Source organism: Pecten maximus, chromosome 16 (assembly GCF_902652985.1).
Source record: "Pecten maximus chromosome 16, xPecMax1.1, whole genome shotgun sequence".
Taxonomy (NCBI): Eukaryota; Metazoa; Mollusca; class Bivalvia; order Pectinida; family Pectinidae; genus Pecten; species Pecten maximus.
In genome coordinates, this window is record NC_047030.1 from 22,713,794 (window position 1) to 22,740,256 (window position 26,463).

The window sequence follows — 26,463 nt, forward strand, 5'->3', positions numbered from 1 at the left end:
GGTGATACGAGGGGAGATATATAGCAGACACCTTGGTGGTACGAGGGAGATATACAGCAGACACCTTGGTGATACGAGGGAGATATACAGCAGACACCTTGGTGGTACGAGGGAGATATACAGCAGACACCTTGGTGGTACGAGGGAGATATACAGCCGACACCTTGGTGATACGAGGGAGATATACAGCCGACACCTTGGTGGTACGAGGGGAGATATACAGCAGACACCTTGGTGGTACCAGGGGAGATATACAGCAGACACCTTGGTGGTACGACGGGAGATATACAGCAGACACCTTGGTGGTACGAGGGAGATATACAGCAGACACCTTGGTGATACGAGGGGAGATATACAGCAGACACATTGGTGATACGACGGGGGATATACAGCAGACACTTTGGTGGTACGAGGGGAGATATACAGCAGACACCTTGGTGGTACGAGGGAGATATACAGCAGACACCATGGTGATAGGAGGGGAGATATACCGCAGACATCTTGGTGGTACAACGGGAGATATACAGCAGACACATTGGTGGTACAACGGGAGATATACAGCTGACACCTTGGTGATACGAGGGAAATATACAGCAGACAACCTGGTGGTATGAGGGAGATATACAGCAGACATCTTGGTGATACCACGGCAGATATACAGCAGACACCCTTGGTGGTACCAGGGGAGATATACAGCAGACAACCTTGGTGATACGAGGGAGATATACAGCAGACACCTTGGTGGTACGAGGGGGAGATATACAGCAGACACCTTGGTGATACGAGGGAGATATACAACAGACATCCTTGGTGGTACGAGGGAGATATACAACAGACATCCTTGGTGGTACGAGGGAGATATACAGCAGACAACCTTGGAGGTACGAGGGGAGATATACAGCAGACAACCTTGGTGATACGAGGGAGATATATAGCAAACACCTTGGTGGTACGAGGGAGATATACAGCAGACACCTTGGTGGTACGAGGGAGATATACAGCAGACATCTTGGTGGTACGAGGGGAGATATACAGCAGACATATTGGTGGTACGAAGGAGATATACAGCAGACACCTTGGTGGTACGAGGGAGATATACAGCAGACACCTTGGTGGTACGAGGGGAGATATACAGCAGACATATTGGTGGTACGAGGGGAGATATACAGCAGACATCTTGGTGGTACGAGGGAGATATACAGCAGACACCTTGGTGGTACGAGGGAGATATACAGCAGACATCTTGGTGATACGAGGGGAGATATACAGCAGACACCTTGGTGATATAACGGGAGATATACAGCAGACACCTTGGTAAAGTTATATATAAAGGGAGATACAAAGGAAATCATTTCACTCGACAAACTGTGACATTATTGTAGGTACTCTAATTCAAATAATACAACATCTACCAGTTACTTAGAAAATTGATCCACATCAATGCAAAGGGTACTTGCAGTGATCACATTAAATCACATGATTAATCATGTAAAAGATTAGATATTTTACGCATGTTAAAGTATAGAATTGAAAGGAAATCTTTATAAATGTTATATCTTTATTATATTAGATCTATATTAGAATACATAATTGTATGCATCCTCTGTTTGGGATAATTGTACCATTGGGGAAGAAAGTTTACTAGAATCTGCAACAGAAGCAATGAAAATCATAAGTGGTCTAGGAAGTGGAGCATCGTGAATCTTGTTTTGGGAATTAAAAAGTTAGGACATAATAAACATAAATCAAATCCTGATGTAGACAATAATTGACCACATAACTCCTGTCTATCTGTAACATTACTGAACACTTCATAATTACACAATATAACCCTCGACTGTGTACTAATAGGTGTTTAGATATTCCTCCATATAGAACCCTTATTTAGATCATAGTCTCTTCCCTGGTGTCATGCGCCTTTGGAATAACCTTGATCCTTCCATCATTTCTTCCGCTACTTTCAAGAAAAGACTTAAAAATATAGAAATACCTTCAAGAAACATCTATAGTTTTTTTTCATCTCCTGTAATCCCAGAAAATTAGATATATTACCATGCCAATTACGTCACAATGCAAATAATTTGAATAGTGATAAATATAATGATTATCTAATCCTAGATCCAGCTTACATGGGCTTGGCACGATTTTCCAAATGATGGTCCATATATATACATAAAAACACATAGTATTAAAAACATATATATAGACCATTATTTGGAAAATCTTCTCGTCGGCTGAAAGGCCGCAAGGCCGTAATAGCGGACGTAAACCCCGTTAAATAAATAAATGAATAACAACCCTTTGAATAAATAAATAAATAAATAAAAACCCATTAAATAAATAAATAAATAAATAAATAAAAAGACAAATAAATAAAAGAAAATCGTGTCAAGCCCCTGTGATCCAGCTTGTTCCTATGGAAAGCCCAATGAAAACGCCAAACATAAATTCTTTTTGTCCCCTTCATACTGCCTATATAGACCCATTTATGACTTTATTGGATATTAAAATGTAGAATAACTTATATCTGGTAACTCTGATTATCCCTTGATAATAATGAATATATTTAACCAATTTTATCTACCAATATATTTAATTAGAATCTGATATAAATCACATTTCTTAGTACCCTCATCATTGTCCCTACATATTGTGTATATTTATGCTGGGTGTGTGAATGTTAGCGTGAGTGTTAAGTTGTAAGTGTACGTATATACTCTATATAAAAAAAATGAAATGACGTGTCTAAATGTGTGTATTTCATATCAGTATGTATTTGTGTCGTGTTCCAATTTTCATCAAATTTAATATATTCACCGGATTCGTAGGAAAAGATTTATATAGGCTTTGCCTGTTGTTTAATCATTCTGTGCATTTCGTGCAATAAAATCTAGTTTAGACATCATTTTTAGTATTGTAAATTGCAATAGTAGATAATTATTCAAAATATAAAAGTAATCAGAATCAAGTTCTTGTTACTGATTTAAATCCGTCTACTCCTGTTTGAGAATAGCTATTGAACCGCACTGACAATTCTATATGTATCACGCACGCACGCACGCACGCACGCACGCACACACACACACACACACACACTCACATATATATATAGCATGTGCAGGGGAAATAAAGAGAAGGTGTGCAAGGTTTTAGAAAGGGCTGATATTAGAGGCATGTTTTATGGAACGCTAAATTAACATATATTCAATTAATTGAACCTATCTTTGATTAGATTTAACCTTTCTCTAATTAAATTAAACCTATATTTAATTAAATTGAACCTACATGTTAATTTGGCGTTCCATATGTCTTTTCAATAACAAACGCTGATTGCATGATAACATACAATGTATGACAGCAGGGCTGCACCAGTTGTGGAATGTAGTAAAATTTGTTGAAATAAAATGAATGAAAAAAATATGCATGTTGGATTGCTTGCTGATCTATATCATTCGGATTTTTTTTGATTTTTTTAGGGTGGACTTTTTACATTAATGAATTCATTTAAGCATTGAACGGCTTTCAGTTGGCATTCATAGTCAATATGAATGCCAACTGGACAGAGGCAAATTCCATGAAGCGCGCTAGCGCTTCATGTTGAATTTGCCTCTGTCCAGTTGGCATTCCAACTGAAAGCCGTTCAATGCTTATATTTACCATCTGCGATTTTTTATTTGTCGTGCGATTTTTTTTTTTAAATTTTCAAATTCAAATTTCAGTTGGCAGTTCATAAGCTGGTGAACTCGCAACTGAATTGGTAGGGTTATATAGTGGCAGTGCCATACAATGGTAAATATACTGATATATAAGTCCGGTTTTCGTGCTATTAAATACATATTTAAAAATTGTTTCCTACATAGAATGTATAAGTTAAGTCTCCATTCTATTTTGCTGAAGTCTAATTTTATTATCTGCCATTCCACTTCTTTTCTGTACAATTTTTGGTTAAATGCGTTAACGTGCATTTTGATATAGTACATAAGGGAAATGTCATCTCGTTTTCACGGTTGATCCGCGCACAAGGGCAAGTAAACAACAAGTAAAAAAACGTAGCCTATAGTACATAACATTGCGACAAGCCGATTTAATCCATTAATTTGGTAAATTTAAAAACTGCATTTTTTAAGGGGGGGGGGGGGGGGGGGGGAGAAAAGGGAAAAAAAGATATCTGCAATTAAAATACAACTAACTAGGACCTATCTATATTTGAAATTAGGATGTTGTTAAGTTGTTTTGTTTTTTGTTTTGTTTTTTTAAATTAGATATTCTTACCCCAAAACCATAATGACTTGCCAGAGATGATCCCTTTCACGTTTTTTTTATTTTATTTTGTTGTTGTTGTTGTTATATCTCTTGTTGTTGTTATATCTCTGACGCTAGAACTTTACATTTTATACCGATCAATGCTAACAAGTTAGCCCCTGTGGTCCGCGAGTACTAATTTAATACTGAAAAAAGTAAAAATGATATCCCTGCCAGATTCTACTTCAGTAGATCTACTGATGATACAAATATTTTATTATCTAGACTATTATTGGAAGAAAAAATTAATAGAAGAAAAAAAAACAAGCCAGAAGGACTAGAATTTATCACTTCTTCCGGATACACAATGTTTTCATAAAATTTTACGATTTTCCCCATCAAATCCCAACTTTGATCGAAGGGAGGTAACAAGAATTTTTTGTTAGTTTTGGAAGTCGGACCTTTGACCTTGTTCTCTTACGTCACATTTCGCGTCACTTGACACATGACCGAAGTGTGACGAATGGTTGATTCCACGAATACCGTATAAATATCATAAACATAATACACTATAAACTAATGAATACGTCTTTTGCCTTTAAGCACATCTGTTCTTCAACATCATTACTGAAAAGACAATAAATAGTCCGTTCGGACATCCACGACGTCAAAGTTTCAAAGAAAAGCGGTGAGTGGATAGCATATTCACCTTTAACCTCTTCCTCCAATCGTCGACCAATCAAAAACGTGTTTACGTGGACGATCAACTCGCGCAAGGATATTGCGTATATGCATAAGGGAGTTGTTAGTTCCTCTCGTGGAAGGTAAAAAACATGTTGTGGAAGTGATATCTGTCGATTGAAAACTTTCATGTATATGAATTTAATACCTTTTCTACTTTTTTCAGGCTGACAATCAGTCACATTGGAGCTTAAAACAGAAGCAAACTTACCCTAGGACGGACTTTATCGGACGCAGTACAGTAAGTATATTGCCGAACTGTCAGACACGTCAACATGGTTTCTTCAGATTTTTCTGCCAACGTGGCTCCCGTAACTGTCAAATTTTCGGCAATTCATGCTATGTGTGAGGCCAATGTATTGATAAATACACTAAATCGGGATAATTTAACGCATATTAATGTTAATCTCGTTGAGTTTACAACGTTAATGTTTCTTTTGGCGAAAAATTCCCACACCGGACACCTCGACACATCTACAATAAGGAGGGTGGTACCGGTTTGATCACTAATGTAAATGATGACAATTAGGTGCGGCGGGACAGTTTTGATGGATCTTAATGTAAGAAGACAAGTTATTGACAATAGTTTCTGAGAATTAATAAATTCGCTATCCGTAAATGGAGTAAATAAAATGTTACGAAATTGCTTGTAAGTTTTTTATGTAATATTGATGGAAAGACCGGTATACAGTATGGAACTACACAGGGGAAAACTGAATGATTTTACGAGGTTGGGGAAAACCACCAACTTGCGTACAATATGTTATATAGATTGCAAATTATATATGTTTTGGTAATTGTTAGTTACAAATCATATTCCTACAGTAGCATATATTATAACATTAATAAGCACACATTGATATTAGGTCAGGACGGAACATAATTAATAACATAGCAGAGGTTATAGATATTATGTCAATATGATTAAAAAAAGAAGGGAATACTGAGCACCATATCCTTCAAAGAATTATTTCTAAGGTGAGTTGGTCAACTTTAAAAAGTATTGTTAGCAAAACTAAGTGATTTATACCTGATAACCATCGTTTCACTCAATTTATATTACGTTTCAAAAGCATATATTTATGGGTTTAATATCATTGTGACTTGTGATGCCACCTGTACAGTATTGAGTCAATAGCCACTACAAAAACTAGTGCTAGAAATGAAGTTTATGATCAGGGGTTGACACTAACTTAATCGCCTCGACAGACCGCTGGGCTGCCAGGTGTTAAAATGAGGCAGCCCGGCGGTCTGCCAAAGGTGAAGCCCCATTCTGAGGGATTTGGGGCATGTCCCTCCAGCCACTAACTCGAACACCGAGAAATTTTTTTAGTGTTGTAGCCTGTGCAGTTTCGTGCATTCTAGTCCATTCTGCATTCTAGTCCATTCTTAGCATAAAAATCTTAGATCTTGCACCAATAGGTTGCCCACACTGTAACTTTATATAATTTATGCATTGTAGACCTATCAAACTAAAAATCAGGGATTTTTGGAACACATCAAAAAAAATCTGTAAACTGATGTGTTAAATTAAAATTCTGAACAGGTCACCCTTTGTCATTTGTTACCACCTGTATTTGCAACTGAATTGTTGCTGTCCATTTCATGTCATTAGTTTTTCAAGCATTTTCATGACATATACTCCGACCAACGGGGGGGTTGAACTTAAACCTAAAGCTTTGAGTACTATGTTGTATGCCGCAAGCAGTTCTGTGCCTCGTCATTGACAATCATGTAATGAGTTTTCATGGTTCACATGTTAATTGTTTGTTTTATTCTGGATTTAAAGGATTTAAATTAATGACGAGATACTGCAAAGGCCATGGTAGTAATAAATCATTTCTGTACTTATTGTTGAAAGATAAAAAATAAAAAAACATACATAATCCTCTATTCTTTTTTAGTCTGTACTGTACGACTTGGAATCGCCCAATTAAAAACGAGTTCAGAACATGGCTACAAACGAAGAAGTGGTCCGAAATGTCGATGCAGAGGCCTATGACCCAGATAAGCCCCAACAGTATGGGGAGGCTTTCCCTCCCCTGGGTCGCACTGCCCTTCCTGGAGCAGTGGGACCCAAATTGGCTCACCCAACTATGGAGAAAACAATATGGAGTAACAAAATGACCATGAAAACATCAACTTGCACTCAGGTAATAAAATGTGTTTTGTAATTGTTATTAAATTCAGTGCATAGAACTATATTGTTGTGGAATAAGTGATTTTTTAGCTTTGTTCCCAATTGATTTTTATAATAAAAAAAAAATTGTAATTTTAATAAATTTTTATTTTCTAGGTGTTTACTGTGCCCATGGAAGAGCGAAGATTTAAAGAATTTAATGAACAGAGTTTTGGGGATGAAACAGACCAGGCAAAGATCTGTAAAGAAATAATGGCCCGTAACAGTATGTACATGTATCTTCATTAAAAAAAAACATTCTGAGTACTGTTACATTAAAGATGCATTAATTCTAAGATAAATATTAGAAAATACAATCTTTTACTTTCTGAAGTTTTCTTGGACAATGCTTGTAAAGTGACACACAATAAATTAAAGAAAGGATGTTTTTCCTTAAAGCATTGTTGGGAAAGGGACTGAGGTGGGGGGGGGGTTGCTTGTCTGCTCGGAAGAGAGGGGTACTTGTTTGCTCATCATGTAATTCATTGCTGAGTGACTTAGAATACTTAGAAATAGAATATAAATGTAATATATGATAGGCCTATAATACATGAATGCAGCTAAAAATAGTTATCTGATAATAAACGTTGTATATATCACAATTTTAAAGGCATGTAAATATGATTACACAACAGATCTCAATCTTTTTTATTCCACTATACATTAATTTGATATCAAGCTGTTAGTGTTATCTAATTCTCGTTTTACAAATACCTTTCTGGGAATTCCCTACTTTTGTTTTCATCTGTGCATGTCGCCGTGACAACATATATCAACATGTAGTCAGTACTGAAGTGTTTATCCTAGGTTGATTTTAAAACATCAATTATTATTATGTTTTAGATGTGTCAATTGAGATGAGCTGTGCCAAGGACCAGAGCTTGACTGTTGTAATACATGGAAAAGATCAAAATGTTATGAAAGCCAGAAGAGAAATTGTCAGTCGATTGCAGACACAGGTATTAAAATAAACAGTTTTTTTTCTAGCAATTTTGGGGAAAACCAACTTGCAAGAAGTTATGAAAAAATTAACACAAATGACATCTATTGGGGAAAACCTTCAAATATTAATATTTATTACAGATTAACTACAAATTGATGATTGAACTATCAATTTTTAGTTTTTTTTAAAGATTTAAAATTAAAAAATCTTTTTTAACATGTAATTTTGAATTAAACGAGCTCAGATCATGAAAAGCATATATATACAGGAAATTCAAATTTATTTATTGACATCTACCATAGTGTAAAAAAATGTTAGTACTTCATATCTTGTTTTAATAACAACTTTAAAAAATTGTTTTATTCAAAATGCAAATTTTTGTCTCATTTTTTGTGCAAATAAGGAATAGTCTAGATTGAGATGCCGCAACACAGCTGATATACATGTACATATATATGTACGTTTGTAGTCTTATTCATAGCTTGACTGATAGATTATAAAAGCATTAGACCTGCAATTATGTATAAAAGTGTCATGAATATTTTAGTGATGCCAAGTTCAAAATGACTGCTGTTTTGATCTCTTTTGGGGAAAATTTTTATTTTCTTTATTGACATTTCTCTGGGTTCCATCTCTGGATCAGCCCTACCAGATTCTGACAGCACAGAAAGTAATGTTATACTGTAGTGACGATAGAGTGTCGATAGACCCCATCTCAATCCCAGATGGCTCGGTTAGTGTTTGGATTTCCTTTGGTGCCAGTGATATTTCTTATATCATTTTGCTTCCATTAAAAATCTGTCGCGTTTATTCAACTTTTACTAGTACAGAGTGCTTTACGTAACATTTTAGTTATGTGCATTGCCATTTTGGTTTGTAACCACCTCAACTGGAGTCAGCTAAACGTTTGAAAACTGGGGCATAAAATACACTAAGCATGATATCAATGACCAGGTAAAAAAACAGGTTAAATGTCGGCTATCAATTAAGAATTTTTGTGTTGAAATTGGCGAGAAAATAATGCAATTTGTAATTAAGAATAGGATTGACAACCCCAAATATATAAGCAGAAAAAATATTGATAAAAGTGTTGGTCTGACGGGTCTGTGACAGCATGTGAATTATCAAAACAAGTTTTAAAATGATATATGCTACATTCAGTCCCCAGGGGTGATGAAATATATATTTTAGGGACAAATCATATGGAACTTCTTGACCCTAAACAACTGTTCTCACCACCCTTTAAATTAACTTTTAATTGCATATATATGATGTGTTTACTTTTGTATTTCTTAGATTTTAATTTCATTAACATTTTGTGATACTAATTCTTATTTATTATGGAATTTTAACCATATAAATTGCTACCTGATATTGTCTCAAGCTGTTGTTGAGTTTTGAGGGACAAAATGAACCACTTCAGAGAGAAATATAAATATACTACACCATTTTAACTTGCTTATTAAATTTTCTGTTGGGCTATTTGTTAATATCCATCTGACCAAAGATTATTTCTGATAAATAACAGTAGTAGGCCTCATTAACACTATCAATACTCTATAAGATAGTTCTTCATTTATCTACTAGATCAAGTTAACTGTTTAAGGTTCTTTGTCTTTATGTGATCATTTGTAATTTACTTGTCTTGATAAATGGTCTGATTGCCTTAAACATTTCACATTTTACTTGTCTGTGCTGTCACTATTACTTCACTTATCATATTATGTAGAATGATGAGAGATGAACTACTAGCCAAAAGTCAATGATTGCACCTGAGTATTCATAAGTTTATACTCCTGTTTGATTACCCATGTACTAATTGATGTGATTACAGTTGTACAGAATCAAGTTAAGCTGAAATTGCATACACAGGCAGTTTAGTTATTGAAGAATAAAAGATTACTGGAATAAATTTTTGAATAACTTTATAATATTTATATAATTATATGCTTGTACAGTTTGAGTTCAATGTAAAAAAAAAAATCCAATTTTTGTTGTTTCCTAGGCTAACACCTTACTGAAAATACCAAGGGAACACCACAGATTCATCTTAGGAAAAAGTGGCAAGAAACTTCAGGACCTGGAACTGGCTACACAGACCAAGATAACCATCCCCCGACCAGAGGAGAACTCGGACATGATTAAAATAACCGGCACCAAAGAAGGCATCGACAAGGCCAGACATGAGATACAGATAACATCAGATGAGCAGGTATTTTCAAAACCATTATTTGAGCAAAATAATGTTAATACTAATAATAATTTCAACACACGTTGTAGATGAAAATTTGGTGCAAACTTAAATTGTTGATTTCTAGAAAGGAGAGACAATGATTCTTGGGGTAGTCTTGATGATTCAATTAATTTGACGGTTGTGCTCTAATTTGATATGTCTTGAGACTGCAAACAATTATATATACTGTTAATTGAATTTAAATTATACATTCATTTGAAAAAAAAATTGGAACAGTTTTTCACTTTTTCATCAGGGATATATGGAATGTTCAACATGTCAGTTTTGTAAACTACTCTTGAATGTGTGACTATGAAATTATTTAGTTTTGCTTTGGAAGGTAAAGTTTTGAATTGTTTTTAATCTTGTGGTAAAAAAATAACCATACTTTGCAAATAATCTATTTTACAATTTATATTTTCAGGCTAAACTGGCTTTTGAGCGTCTACCTGTACCAAAAGTGTATCATCCCTTCATTTGTGGACCTAAGAATGATAATATAAAGAAGTGGGTGGAAGAAACTGGGGCCAAAATCCATATGCCCCCACCTAGCGTGATGAAGGATGAGATTGTTGTTTCAGGAGAGGTTGAAGGAGTCAGCAAATGTAGAGCCAACATCATGAAGATCTATGAGGAAAAGGTAAATAGTGTGGACAATTCAAATTAATGCCTCCAAGACAAAATTTTTATTTCTAATATGGCTACAATTATCATGTTTTGTCATGTTGAATGATGGACAATTAACAGTAGTTAGTTACATATGTATTCATAATAAAATGTATTCAAACTTTTCCAGATATGAATCTTGTATTATTAAAAAAAGACCCGACTCCATTGTATTCATTTCGGTTCTCGTTTGTAACACTTGCTTTTAAATAAATTGTATATTTATTAGAATTTTTTTTTTTTTTAATTATCTATTTTTGAAACACTATATTAATTAGATTTTAGGAATGTTATGAACTCATGATTCTACCAATTTGTTTAATTTTTCTATAGAAGCGCAAGTGCCAGACTGTTTCTGTAGAAGTGAGGAAGTCCCAGCATAAGTACATTATCGGACCACGTGGAAATGGAGTCCACGAAATACTAGCTGCCACAGGAGTGTCTGTAGAGGTACCACCGGTTGACAGTTCCCTCGAGACCATCACTCTACGCGGAGAACAAGATAAACTTGGACCAGCACTCACCATGGTCTACTCGAAGGTAGAAGATGGTTCATTGATTGATTGAATTGATTTGCTTAGTTTATAATTAATTTAATAGATTCTGTAAAATTACTTAAAGCTTTAAAAATGTATGGATGTGGATGCACAATCTTGGTTTTTGTAATCTGCTTTTAACTTTAAGAACTTGAATGGATAGACTAGAAATTCTTATGTTATGCCCCATAACTAGCTAATCTCAGCGATCCTCACCAAACAGTGTTTTGAGATGTCAAGTGGCAGTGGGGGCATTTTTGTTTTACAGACATTTTTAGTTTAATTTCCCTTTTTCCTGAATAGCTTACAAATACTGACATTTTAGTTTTTGGACATAAAATGTTTTTGCTTTACATTTTCAGGCCAACAGTGTTGTGTTTGCAGAGGTAATGGCTGCCACATGGCTGCATAAATATGTGATAGGGCGACAGGGTGCCAATGTAAGGAAGATCACCGAATCTTTCTCGAAGGTCAGTATGATAGCGAACTTTGTTGATATTTCAGTATGATAGCGAACTTTATTGATATTTCAGTATGATAGCGAACTTTGTTGATATTTCAGTATGATAGCAAACTTTGTTGATATTTCAGTATGATAGCAAACTTTGTTGATATTTCAGTATGATAGCAAACTTTGTTGATATTTCAGTATGATAGCAAACTTTGTTGATATTTCAGTATGATAACAAACTTTGTTGATATTTCAGTATGATAGCAAACTTTGTTGATATTTCAGTATGATAGCAAACTTTGTTGATATTTCAGTATGATAACAAACTTTGTTGATATTTCAGTATGATAGCAAACTTTGTTAATATTTCATTTAGAAAAGCTCCTGTAATATACATTCAGAAATTTTGGAATACCAGTTTCTAATTTTAACCATTAATTCACCACAGGGACATTTTAAGGTAACAGACTTTTGTCGTATTAAGGCCAGATTCCTGAAATTTGCTGTTCCCTTCTGAAAAGTTCCTTCCCAATTTACAATTTTCCTCAGAATGAGAGAAAATAAGAAATATCTTCAAAAAAAAGACAATTGACTAAGTTGATGTTGTTTTTCAAAATATTTTTTTATTTTTGACAGAATTGAACTATCATTAGACTCTGGGATGATTGATTATTGATTATAAACCAGTCTTTTTACGTCGTGTCTAAAATGAAGTTACTAGCATAAAAACGCAGACTGTCTGCTGATATGAATACTATCATATTATAAACCAACAATACTTGGTCAGTCTGTATTAAAAAAGCGAGAACAATTTCATGTCTAATTCAATATGACCGACTGTATAATCGAAAGACCAGTCGTAAAGATATTGCATTTACTTCCCTACAGTTTGATGTAGATTTTGTAGTACGATTGTTATGGTCTGACTGCATCATTGGAAGGAAACAAGTTCTGACCAGTCATAAAAAAACACTGCATTTAGTTTGATACTGTATGATGTAGATTTTGCAAACTGATCTTATACTGCTTTGACGAAAAAGGCCCCATTCAAAATGAATGTGGAAAAAAGATTTATGAATGGTAGGTACTGTGAGAGTTAACTCCCCTTTCACACATTCATTTATTGCTGAACTACAGGTACACATTGAGTTCACTGATGGAGCAGACAAGATTGTTGTTGAAGGTCCACCAGAGGAGGTGGAATCGGCTGTCAAGGAATTAGAGGCTGTTGTAAAGGATCTGGTGAGTTAGAATCTTTATAGGAAAATTTAAATGTTCTTTAAAGAAAAAAGTTTCATTTGACATATAGAAATAGATTTCAGATATATAACCATTTGTTAATTTGTCTACACTTTTGTATTATTTTAAAAATGACATTCTAGCTAGACAAAGTGACAAACTTAATTGTCTGCATATTTTGTTTCCTACATTAATATTTCAATCACAATTTAGCAAATATTAGAAGACAAACTTGAAAGAATTATTTTGATTTTGCAGCAATCGCGAATGGACTTCACTGAAATAAACATCGATCAAAGATTCCACAAACACATCATTGGAAAATCAGGACAGAACAGTGAGTAAAACATCTTTGTTTTTAATTGGTGAAAAAATCTTGCACATATTTTTGGATTATAGATTTAGAAAGAAATATGAATGTTCTTATTTACAAGAAAACATATTATTATTTCAAATTAATGTTTAAGGACATTTTGAGTTTTCATTTAAGAAATAATATATAACTTAAAATATCACTGATGACTTTTTCAGTCACAAGGATTAAGAATGATACTGGAGTGTCGATTAAGATACCATCTGACACTGAACACAGCAACATCATCAGGATTGAAGGAGATCCAAAAGGTGTGGTCCAGGCCAAGGAAGAGCTTATGGAAATGGCCCAGCGTATGGTAAGGACCAAACACGTTTAAAAATTGTCTTCTTTCTTCAAGCTTTTGCTTCTGATATGAGGTGCTTCGTGTTCAATTTAATTATTAATATTATATGTTGAAAACATTGTCAAATCTATATGATGACCTATTATAAAGTCTTAGTGTTATGTAGCATTAGTTAGTATATTTTATCATGATGCCAATTTCTTATTACACTAATTAATACTGTTTTGAAGAAAGTGGATGTTAAGTAGAAAAAAAAATCAAATTTCGTTTGTAGGAAAATGAAAAGAGCAAGGACATCTTGATTGAGCAGCGCTTTCATCGCTCCATCATTGGAGCTCGTGGAGAGAATATTCGAGAGATAAGGGACCGCTTCAATCAAGTCCAGATCACATTCCCTGATCCTGGAAAAAAGAGTGATATCGTTACATTGAGGGGACCAAAGAATGATGTGGACAAATGTTTCAAACATCTCTCACAACTGCAGCAAGATATGGTAGGCTTCAGTTGGGATTTATGGTTGCATTGTGTAAAATGCATGTATACATATGCTGAAATGTATTTTACAATTTTTGGAAGGATGTTGTATTTGCCTATTTTGAAGTACTGATTTTAAAAAGAAAGGATATAAGACAACTTGGAGATAAATGGCAGCATTTGCTGTTAATTTTTAAGATTAAAAAAATTTGAAAATTGAAAAAATGGCAGTTGATATTTTGATACTGTTTAAAGTTATGTTTGAATGTTTTTTTTCTACAGGTGGCTAGCAATTATCAGGCCCATGTCCACATATTTAAAGATTTCCACAAGAATATCATTGGTAAAGGTGGAGCTACAATCAGGAAGGTAAGTCTGTCAAGCTTGATCATATCCATGGATTTCATCTTAGCTCTCCCAAGTTTAGGCTATCGGTAGAGACTAGGGCAAATCTAGAGAAAAAATATCATCTTTTTCATTCTTTTGTAGGTATTCAGTTTTATGACAACATTTTCATTTTCAAAACATGGAAGAGTGACGCTTTCTTTATAAGACATGCATCTAAGTCGGGCCTAAACAAGGGTAATTTTTCTACTGATTTACAAGTACCCCCCATTCTTGATTGTGTATTACCTAAATATCCACAAACTCACCTAATATATTTATATCAGATCCGTGAGGAAACAAACACAAGGATTGATCTGCCGAGTGAGGACAGTGAATCCGATGTCATCCTCATCACTGGTAAAAAGGCTGATGTGGAGGCAGCTAGGTCCCAGATTGAGGCTATACAGAAGGATTTGGTAAGTGGAGCTCACATGTAGTTTTGTGAGTTTTTTTTTTTTTTTTTTTTTTCCGCCAACTAGTCAGTTACCTGTATAGATTTATTACCATATATATTTTTCATATATAATAGCCGATAGATAGTACTTAGTCTGGGAAGTAAACTATTTGATGTTTGGGTTTATTGTATTATCTTTATGCTTATTTCAGTCCATCATATAAATTTCATTTACTCATGATTAATGAAAAATATCCCTGAGGAACTATTGATTTGTGAAAATCTACTTTTAAAGTCAATTGTGTATTGCTGTAGTTAGTTTCAATTCTTAAAATTTTAGCATATGTTGAACACATGTCTAAAACAAAGGGAAAGTTTGGGAAAAAAAGAGAAATACAGAAACAGATTACTGAAGGGCTACAATTTGAATTTTGCTTTGACAACCAAACATTTATTATGTTAGATAAACTATTGTTAAGGTAAAGTGTCCCCACTCATTTAGGTCTTGTTCATTCATAACTCTTGACATTTTACACCATGGTTTTAGGCTAACATCAAGGAAGCTGTTGTGACCATACCACACAAATTACACAACTCCATCATTGGTGCCAAGGGAAGACTTATCCGGGCCATTATGGAAGAATGCGGTGGTGTCATCATTCGTTTCCCATCTGAGGGGAATGTTAGTGACAAAGTTATCATCCGTGGACCAACTGCAGATGTAGAAAACGCCAAAATACAGCTGATGGAACTGGCTTCTGAGAAGGTAATCTAGTTAGATTCAGAATTCTTTACTCTTAGCAGTTATTTTTGTAAATATAGCAGAGGTGGGTTCTTGAAGGTTTGTTATCAATAGCCTAGATAGACTATTTCAACACACATTTTATAAGTGACATAAGTTGTATCGAGTGTATGTCTGAATTACCTTACTCGAAATTCACAGGTTCTGTTTTGTTTTTAATAGCAACAGTCAAGTTTCACAACAGAAGTAAGAGCAAAACCAGAATATCACCGATTCCTCATCGGGAGGGGAGGCACTAACATCAGAAAGGTAAGTGGGTATCCAATATTACCTGATTAATCCAACTACTTTGAGGGATACAGCAAAATTTTCACATTAGACTGTTTCTTAATTATAACGTTAAGTTTACAATGGAAATATCGGATAAAAAGGTTTTAAGTGTACTAAAGGCACAGAAAAACCATTTGTAGTCTGGCTTTTAAAAACTAAATGCTGTAATAGTATCCGTGTGATTGTTGTACTAGGTGCGCGAGAAGACTGGGGCTAGAGTTATCTTCCCTAGTTCTGAGGACCAAGACCAGGAGCTCATCAGCATCATCGGCAAAAAAGAATCCGTTGACATGGCAAAGGTTGAGCTGGAAGGTCTCATCAAGAATCTGGTGTGTAATATTTTATAATCTTGTTGATCAGACATAATTTGTTATACAAGACTCAAAAAACATCAGATTTATCACTTTCATGCTGTTAAGTGTTACTTATGGATAAAATTGTAAAAAAAACTTTGCAGGATAATATTGTTGAGGGGGAGATGAACGTGGATCCTAAACATCACCGACACTTCGTGGCCAGACGAGGTGAAGTTCTCCGCCACATTGCTGAGCAGTATGGAGGTGTAACCGTCAGCTTTCCTCGCAGTGGCGTCAAAAGTGATCGAGTTGTCATCAAGGGCTCTAAGGATTGTGTCGAGGGAGCCAAGAAACGTATTCAGGAGATTGTCTCAGATCTGGTAAGGAGCGCTGTTCCAAAACAAAAATGAAGGATTTCGAAGATTTTAAATTTGTTACTACCTAACCACCAGGGCCCAGTTGTTCAAAAGGTGATTAAAGCTAATCACATTTTAACAACATTTATCAAATCCTGATATAATAATTTCTAGTAGAACTTACTTGACAAAAATTCTGTAATTCTTAATTCTCTTCCAACTGGCGTAATTTAAAGATGATATACTCACAGGTTTTGCAGCAAATGAGAAATGAAATTTTCACTAATTTAGAGATTAAACTAATCACCTTTTGAACAACTGGGCCCAGAACATAGTTCATAAAAAGACCACCACCCAAGAAATCAAGTAAAAAACCCATTGAACAAAATAACTCGCCACCCAATTGTGGTCTCCTGTTTAATTTCTCTTGTTACAATACTGGTCATGTGACATGATCAACTGAATTTTGTACTGGAAAGTGATCTAAAATAGCACTATATGTAAGTGAATTTTGTACTGGAAAGTGATCTAAAATAGCACTACATGTAAGTGAATTTTGTACTGGAAAGTGATCTAAAATAGCACTACATGTAAGTGAATTTTGATCTAAATCTAGGTAAGAATCACATCTCATTTAATGGTGCCACAATATCAGTTCTATTGTGATTCTGAACAAAATGGGAATGTGTTACAGAATCATTTGAATAAAGAACAAATGCAGATAAGTGTTGAAACAATTGGGATTTATTTACTTCATGTTGATGGCAGAAGATTGCACATGTATACAAAATGAGAAAAAAATGCATCTCTTCCAAGTCTCTTTTGAAAAAAAAATTTGATGAAGTAATCAATTCTTTTGGTCTTACAAAATCTTCAGTCTTAAAATACAGGTGCACCTGATAAAAACCCACCTGTTTAAATTTTCCCGAGAACTCTGTATGAATCGCAAGTAAAGTTCAAAGCAGGCGATTTATCCCACTATTCATTACAGGACTCGCAAGTGACAGTAGATTGTGTGATCGCACAGCAACATCATCGCACAGTGATGGGCACACGCGGTTCAAACGTTCAGGAGATCACCCGCAATTACGATGTTGGCATCAAGTTTCCAGAGAGGCCAGTTGCCAATGGCGATAAAGGTATACAGCAACTTCACCTTTATGTCTAGGCAAATCTAAAATGTTTTGAACATAAAACATTCTGTGTGGTTTGTATATCAGATGTAGTTTGTTCCGTTATTAAGTGGCTCTAGATTCTATACCTCAATATAGACACATGTTGAACAGTACATGTAAATTAGATTAACATCTACCAGCATAAGTTTTTATGATGGTGAAAACTGATATTTGGCTGTGACAAATTACAGGAACATTGTATTTGATGATTACTTTTGGCCTGTTTGTGCAGAAAACCATCAGGATGGCGGTATGGTGAATGGGGAAGTGAATGGTGATGCTCCTCCTACCCCTGAACAATCTCCGAAGAAAAATGACATCATCGTCATTACAGGCAAATTGGAGAACTGTGAACAGGCTAAGGAAGCTCTACTGGTAAGTTTATAATGCTTCAAGGGTGAATGTATTTTCTGCTATATTTGTGATAAATTCTACACACCAGCATTGAAATCACAAAATATGATATTAGTGTCATACTGCCTTGAAATATCTCCCTTTAACATAATTACTGTTCTGCTTTTATAAATGTATTCGAGAAGTGTCGCTCATATCTACGTCACACTAAAAGTACCGAGTTAGATACAAATAATGTTTTGTCATCCCCCCAAAGCATTAGATGATAGCATTCCTGTCATGTTACATTATAATGATTGTTGTATGGACACATTTCAAATATAAGATTTGTATTGTTGACAGCAATAACAATACAAATAAAACTTAATGTTAAGAGGAAGTAGTAGCAGACATTGCACTGTTATATTGATATGTATGGTTTTTATTTTCTTCAGAGATGAAGGAGGCAATACGATTTCTTACTCTGATGTCCATTCAAAAATAGTCACTTTCTAATTATATATATCTTTGTCATCCATTACTGGTTCATGAAATAAATAATAAAGTTGAATCAGATTATTAATTGTATAATTTAGGTGTCACAAAAATAACCTGTTAAAGATTATCCATCCTACATTTTGTTATTGTCTTCAGTAAATTTAGGAATTCCCCATCCTACTTTATATTTTACTCTCTGTTCTCTGATGTTCAATTCATTGAATAAGCTGTAAAATTTTTGTCCATGATATCACACACAAATGTAGTAGAGTATATTGATTAAATTTAATGATTATTTCAGGCACTTGTACCCATCACAGATGAAATGACCATCAGGTACGACTTCCACCGTTTCATCATTGGACAGCAGGGTAAGGATGTTCGCCGCATGATGAAGGAACATGATGTCAACATCTCCATACCGCCTGCTAGTGAACACTGTGAAACCGTCAAAGTAACTGGTCCTCCAGCCAATGTGCGGCGAGCCATGGCTGCTCTTTCTGATCGATGTGATGAGCTGGAACGAGAAATGGAAGATAGGGTAAAATCATTACACTTCAGCCTATATTAAAGACTTTTTAAATGTTGTAAAAGGGTAATTTTTGTTAAGTGAGATTTGGCGAGTAAAAAATATGGTTAGAATAATCATTTCAATTTTGAATTCTGAATTTAAAATTGTTTTGAAAAATTATTTTTTATAGATATTTTTTGATCTTTTTAAAAATATTTTTTATTTTTTATTTATTTATTTTTTTCATCTTTTTTTCCCTCATACTAATAGGAACTGAAAAGCTTCAAACTGACCATCGAAGTTGATGCTAGCCTCCACCCAAAGATTATAGGACGTAGAGGTGCAGTCATTTCCAAGATACGCAAGGACCATGATGTCAACATCCAGTTCCCAAACCGAGAGGACACTGACCAGAACACCATCACCATCACTGGCTATGAGAAGGCAACACACGCTGCCAAGGAGGATATCTTGAAGATCGTTCAGGAATATGTATGTCATGTTCATTATTGTCCAAATTAAGGGAGATATAAAACACAAAAATGTGTTATAAAACATAAAACTAAACAAAAAAAACAAAATAAAAACCATTGAGACCATAGGGCAGTGAAGTGAAGTTAAATTGAGGAAATAGCGTAAAGGATAAATATTATGTAGATTACTCTTTAAGGCAAGGATTCGCAGACCTGAATTTGGGTTTCCAGTGAAGTGATTGATCTAAGACATTAATTTAAGATGAATGTAAAGTTACCTTGATGTGTTAACGAATTTGATATTGTCCAATAGAGCCAATACAAGTTAAATGTGATATTTGTTATTCAATTCATACCTTTTGTGACTGATTTGTAAAAAATGATATGATCAGATTTATCAAATAATCTAATTAGTTTCATCAAGACATATTTTAATCAGGTTGTATAATTTACAGGAGGAAATGGTTACTATTGAGTGTCGTGTGGACCACAGAGTTCATCCACGCATCATTGGAGCTCGTGGACGCAACATCAGAAAGTTGATGGAACAGTTCAAGGTTGATGTTCGCTTTCCACGTTCCGACTCTGATGACACTGATGTCATCTTCATTACTGGGGCAGAGGATGCTGTGGAAGATTGTCAAGATCATCTCCTTAACATAGAGGAGGAATTCGTAAGTAATCTGTATTACTCCGTGACAAAATCAGATCATCTAGGTGTCTCACCATCTTACATACTAAATATAATCTTGGTCTTCTTGCTGAGTTAACAGTGGCTGATCTGTAACATAACATAATCCATTTATGACAAACCAAGGGAGATAACTTATGTCATTAGGAAATGAAGTTATCTCCCATAGAACAGGTTTCTTTTTATACAATTTGTTATGAAGTTTGTATTTTAAGGCCTTAATAATTTCTTGATACTGACTATATTTTCTTTTGTTTCTATTTTTTTCTATCGAATTCTCTAACACAAACATATACCAGTCAGAATATTCTACGCATCGTTTGATGTTGGTGTAGAATTGACAGCTTCATAATTTTTACAAACAATTCACGATCAAGGTATAATTGTAATAGCCAGGACATGTATACATGGTGAATATAATCATCTTGCTGCTCAGGATAACACATTAATGACAGTACAGGCTGCACCAGATCAGCACAGTTCTATGGATGACACACCAGGGTCCATGATACTGACCTCATCTTTCTCTGATACTGACCTCATCTTTCTCTTGTTTTACAGCTCCAGGATGTGATCGACCAGGAGGCCATGCGCGATCTTACCAGACCACCAAGTAAACGAGAAGGAGGCGGCAAAGGTCAACAACAACCGCCCCAGGGTTTTGTGGTTCATGGTGCCCCGTGGCACAATGCTCCGGATACCACCAGCACAGAAGAGTTCCCCTCCTTCGGAGCGGTCACTGCTCCAAATCCTGGTCGTGCCTGGGGACCATCACCCTTTGGCGGCAAGAAGTAGACTGCCAGTCTATCTGTTGGTTTCTGTCCTCTCAACATTTGAGTCCTGTGTGCTTGACTGGCCCTGTGTGTGACACCTATATTTCCCGGGACAGATGGCCAAGATTATCACCTGTCTACTTTGTATTGGGCATTGAGGGTCGCTGTTTCCTTGTATAGTTGGATGGGTCAAAAATATTGACCAGTATCAGGAAATCTGCAAATTTGTGAAGACTACTGAATGTAAACAATTCTTCAGGAATGTTCACAAAATATCATTTAGCTTTTAGGGGATAATATAGTAAGAAATGTGCCATTCTGTGGTTTTCTTAACATTCTTTTTTCTCTTCATTGCTTCATTTACACAAATGTTAGCGATAAAATTCAACGCTGTAGTTTTGAATTGATGAAAGCTGTACTTAATTGGTATGGAAGGGGGTTGGGTAATAATTTGGCATGGGAGGGGGTAGGGTTATATATGGATTTTAATTGAATGCTTGTTGTATGGCTGTGGTGTGTTTCTAGAGTGATTCATTTAATAATATTTAATATTAAATATAACTGCCGTAGATTCCAAGCATTGCATTAGTCTCTTTTTTTCTTCCTTTTATGTAGAGCTATTTAGATGATCATGACATTGTTTAATGCTATAAATCTGTACATTTTGTTTGTTATGCAAGTTTTTTTTATTAGTTTTATCATTGAGATTTTTAACAATGATACGACGGGATTTTGATTCCTGTGATTACAATGCCCTGCAATATATTATTACAGAAAGGTCTTGAATTAATTGTTGATAGCATAATCGTTCATTGGAAACACCAACTACTTCTAATCATGGAAAAATCTTCCACAATTTCCATTTGGATAGATTGAAAATCTAATTATATGTTGTCCGTTTTGAATTTAATGTATCCAAGGCATTTAAACTATTAGGTTTGAGTTGTGATCTATAATTAACATTTTATTTGTTCTAGTTTTCATCTGCTTTTCATGTCTTGATATTTGGCAAATTGATTAGATTTGTAGTTGTGAATGTTAACAACAGAAGTCATGTTGTTCCTGTTAGTTAACAATGAAATTGTGTACGGTTTCCATGTGGTGGAGGTTATGTTAGTGCTAAAATTATCATGTATAGTAATAAATAAATGATTGACCATACTTTATCTCCTGATCACCACGCTCCTAATATCCCCATCTCATAAAATGTCCTGGTTGATGTCGGCAGGCCAATTGTGTACGAAGTGTGTTGTGTAAATGCAGCTACCTGTTCTGGTATGAATACCTGAGTTTTAATCTCACCATATCTGAAGCTAGTCACTATACCTCTTCTAGGTTTAAACAAAACTACAAAAAAGTGTTGGGAGTACATGTGCATTAGAGTGAATAATGGATCGTTGCAGCTCTTAACCGATATTGTACACAGATATCATTTTATTCCTCATTCAAGTAGTAACCTCTTGTTTAACTTTTTACAGGAAATGCATGTTTTATCAGTACTTTATTAATGATAAAAAGAAAAAAAAGTTAAATGAGAGAAACTGACCACATTTACCATAAAATATGGTATCTGTACCACTGTTGGACCTCCCACACCACAGTGTTGGTAACTATGGGGCTACACACCGTCACTGTGGCGAGAGAGGTCTTATCATGATTTACATTTATGCAATATATATATATATATATTAAACATGCTATGTGCTGAACATTTGGTACACAGTTTTCTTGGGTCAGGAGAATACCACTTCTGTGCCAGTCGCCATGGTAAAAGGTAAACGTATACCTCGGGTAAACCATTTAGAGCCATGTTTCTATGGTAACCGTGTTTCCATAGTAAAAGTATGGTTGTGCACACAGAATTTTGTTATCTTTTTTTTTTTTTTTTTGTCCATTGTTGATTTTAGAATTTTAGTGTAAATTGTTGATGGTTTGCTCACAGCTGTTTAAAGTTGGGCATATTAAAATGATACTATTACAATGTCTATTGTTCAACACTTTACACACATTATGTAAATTATACAAGAGACTAGATTATTGCAACTGTACCTATATACACATTATGATTTAAGGATATCAGCGACCTATGTCAAGAACTATGTTCTTTAACCTGCTACCCTACATTTACTGTGATTCATGTTCTCCAGAACACTTGAACAGAAAAATAAAAATGGAGAAAAACATACTTCATTGTTTGTTGTTTTAGCTCACTTGGCATGAAGGACCAAACTTTTCGTCTTTAAATGACAACTTCTCAAAAACCAGAAGTTCTAGAATCATATTTACTGCTGGATCCCCCCAGATGGAATCCCGATATTCAAGGTCACAGAAGTTAAATTTGTTAAGAACATTTAAATGACTTTGATTGAAATACCTACAATCAGAATACATGTATTAAGCTGGTAAGTTCCTGGGACTACGGTCAACAAAGTTTGCAAAAAGAAATGGTCTTCGACTTGTGTTCAAGGTCACTGGGGTCAAATTTATAAGCCCGCCATCTTATGATTGCAGGCTTTTCAAATCGCTTGTCTGACGTCCTCACGTCTGTCCTTCCGTCCTTTAACAATTCTTGTTAACAATAATTCTTAAAATCCCCTAGTTGCGCACGTTCTATTTTCAGTTCTTCTGTTAGGTTAAACGGATTTCTCGAACGTTCTGGATGTATCTTTCCTAGGTTTGATACGTAGTTTCCTCTTGTTTTCAAATGATTAAGAGGGAGAAAACGGTCTTCCAGAGATCCAATAAAGGTCGTTGGATGGTGGGCGCAGTTAACACTCGACGAAGTCTGATTAGTAAAAACATAGATTTAAGATATTTGGCGAGCAGTTCCTGGGATGATAGATTTAAGATATTTGGCGAGCAGTTCCTGGGATGATAGATTTAAGATATTTGGCGAGCAGTTCCTGGGATGATAGATTTAAGATATTTGGCGAGCAGTTCCTGGGATGATGCCCAGTAAAGTTTGAAAACATGATCTTGACCCATATTCAAGGCCATGGGTCAATTCGTTAAAGTAGTAATGAGGGGAGATTACCAGGTGAACGATGCAGGACCATTGGGCCTCTTGTAATCTCAGCAGCCATCGTCCGTCAACATTTCCTTCAAAGATGCTATATCGCCAACGGCGTATAACTGTTGTATGAAGAAAAAAAAAATCATAAAATGACACCAACAAAACAATAACAGGGACATGGTAATGATCGATAAAAGAGACAGAACATAATTATTTGTGCACTTAATTTTCAAGAAATTCCAAACATGTTGAAGGTAATAATGGCGTAAAAACTTGTTTTTAATCAATCGTAATCATAATCTGTGCCGGAGATGTAGCATCGCTGAATGGATTGTAAATGTAATTCAATTGAATCTGGAGCATTATTGGATGAAGGAGATGCAGTGTTGTTTAAATTTAATGGCCGATGCGACTCCCCCGGGGCATGAGGGGCCCAATAGGGGAAATAGAGGTAAATCGTTTAAATCACTACTTGTCCTGAATGACAGAATGGATTTTGATCAAATCTTGTCTGGTGAATTATTGGATGAAGAAAAAAAGAGAGGACTTAGCAAATTATTAAAAGATACATTTTTTGTAGGGATGATAGGATTTGTCCGAGTTTGGTCTGAAACATCATTGCGTCAGTGTAATTCAGTTTTGTATCGTGGTTTTGTCTTGCTAGAACCCACTGTATTTTTATATAACTTAATAAGTCAGCCGTTAAAGAAATATCACTTATTAAATATATGATACCTTTAAATGGGAATAAACGGTATAAGATCGCCCCATAATTGTGTGTCGCCATTGTAAGGACAAAGAAATTCAATGAAAATATTTGTCTTCAAGCTTTTGAATCTGGATTTGCATTCATGTTGAAAATATCTGGAAATATGTCAAAGTAAGTAGTCGCGAGGGGAGGCGAAATGATGATAATAAGAAATTAAAAAAAAACTCCTACTCCGATTTAAAATCGCCAAAATACTGACATTGTTCGGTTACTGATTATGAAACATCCTCTTAGCTCTCGGTAATATTTTTATCAAAGGTTGAAAAATAAATCGGTTCAAATAATTTTGCCTATTTCCCCGTCACAATTGTTTACGATTTTTGTCATCTATGTTTGGTCATGATTTCAGAGTTGTCAACAATTTTGGTCCTGATTTAAGGACCACTTGATTCTAATGCTATTCCATTCTGTTCTATTAAACTGATTGTTTGTTTGCGGGGTCTATCGCCCCATGAATAGCCAGGGTTATTTTAATAGAAACTTTGGATAGACAGGTTATCTCCAGAATATGTGGGTTCCCAAAAGATGGTCAATCAAGCCGCTGGACAAGGCCTAGGAAATTCTTCTGGCAGCAGTTCAGAGGTAGTTGTCATATTCGTATGGTCAATATGATGTTCATAGATATGATTTCTATTCACTTACAGAATAAGTGATTGAGACAATTATTTTTAAACAAAACTTGTAAGAGTTACTGATAATGAATAAGAATATTGCAATTTGCATGTTCCACAGTATTTCTGGTTTGGATTTAATCACAAATTAATATATTTTATGGTCGTTACAATGTTTTTTCTTTGTTTAGCCTTGAAACGGTTCCAGATATACATCCAGTGGGCGTGTCGGAGACACTGTACTTCCGCCCTAGATATTCGGGGTCTACCTCCAGGGTGCCAGACAGGACCAGTGTTATCTCGGTTTGATACCAAGCTATACCTCTCCAACTATCAGCCACGGCATGAGGGCTGTTGACATAGAGAACCTGCTGGCAATCAGTATGTAATCGATACAATATGTCAATTCACTTTTAGTTTAAAAGTGTTTAGCAGAAATTTTCCCACTATCTTGCAGCTATACATGCAATGCAATATTCTTTATGATATAATGAGAATTTGTTTTTCATATGACATTTTTTTCTCGGATCAACGACCACGGGAAGGCTCCATCGAGGACAATCAATCGGGAACCGTCGGCACTTTCCGTTAACGAGAAAATTTCTCGTTTACGGAAAGTGCCGACGGTTCCCGATTGCGAGGACAATCTGATTCATCAGTTTGGATGGAGGAAGGTCCGAAGGAGTGCTCGTTGTCCCTCATGATAGACCCGAAGCCATAAGTGCCCATTGGCCACGTATGGTTTCGG

At 35.2% G+C, this 26,463-nt stretch overlaps 1 protein-coding gene across 1 annotated transcript; it reads left to right on the plus strand.

Annotated features, from left to right (window-relative positions):
- The first annotated feature begins 4,985 nt into the window (after positions 1 to 4,985).
- LOC117314862 (vigilin-like) lies at positions 4,986 to 23,507 on the plus strand. Its single transcript, XM_033868983.1, has 25 exons — positions 4,986 to 5,066; positions 5,150 to 5,224; positions 6,888 to 7,136; positions 7,280 to 7,388; positions 8,006 to 8,121; positions 10,111 to 10,317; positions 10,763 to 10,978; positions 11,338 to 11,544; positions 11,903 to 12,010; positions 13,129 to 13,233; positions 13,489 to 13,567; positions 13,762 to 13,901; positions 14,164 to 14,382; positions 14,646 to 14,732; positions 15,035 to 15,166; positions 15,692 to 15,910; positions 16,109 to 16,195; positions 16,411 to 16,545; positions 16,674 to 16,892; positions 17,860 to 18,007; positions 18,276 to 18,418; positions 19,176 to 19,415; positions 19,656 to 19,877; positions 20,314 to 20,532; positions 21,111 to 23,507. The coding sequence occupies exons 3-25, from the start codon at positions 6,936 to 6,938 to the stop codon at positions 21,342 to 21,344; spliced, it is 3,792 nt and encodes a 1,263-aa protein (XP_033724874.1). The 5' UTR covers positions 4,986 to 5,066; positions 5,150 to 5,224; positions 6,888 to 6,935; the 3' UTR covers positions 21,345 to 23,507.
- Positions 23,508 to 26,463: the final 2,956 nt, after the last annotated feature.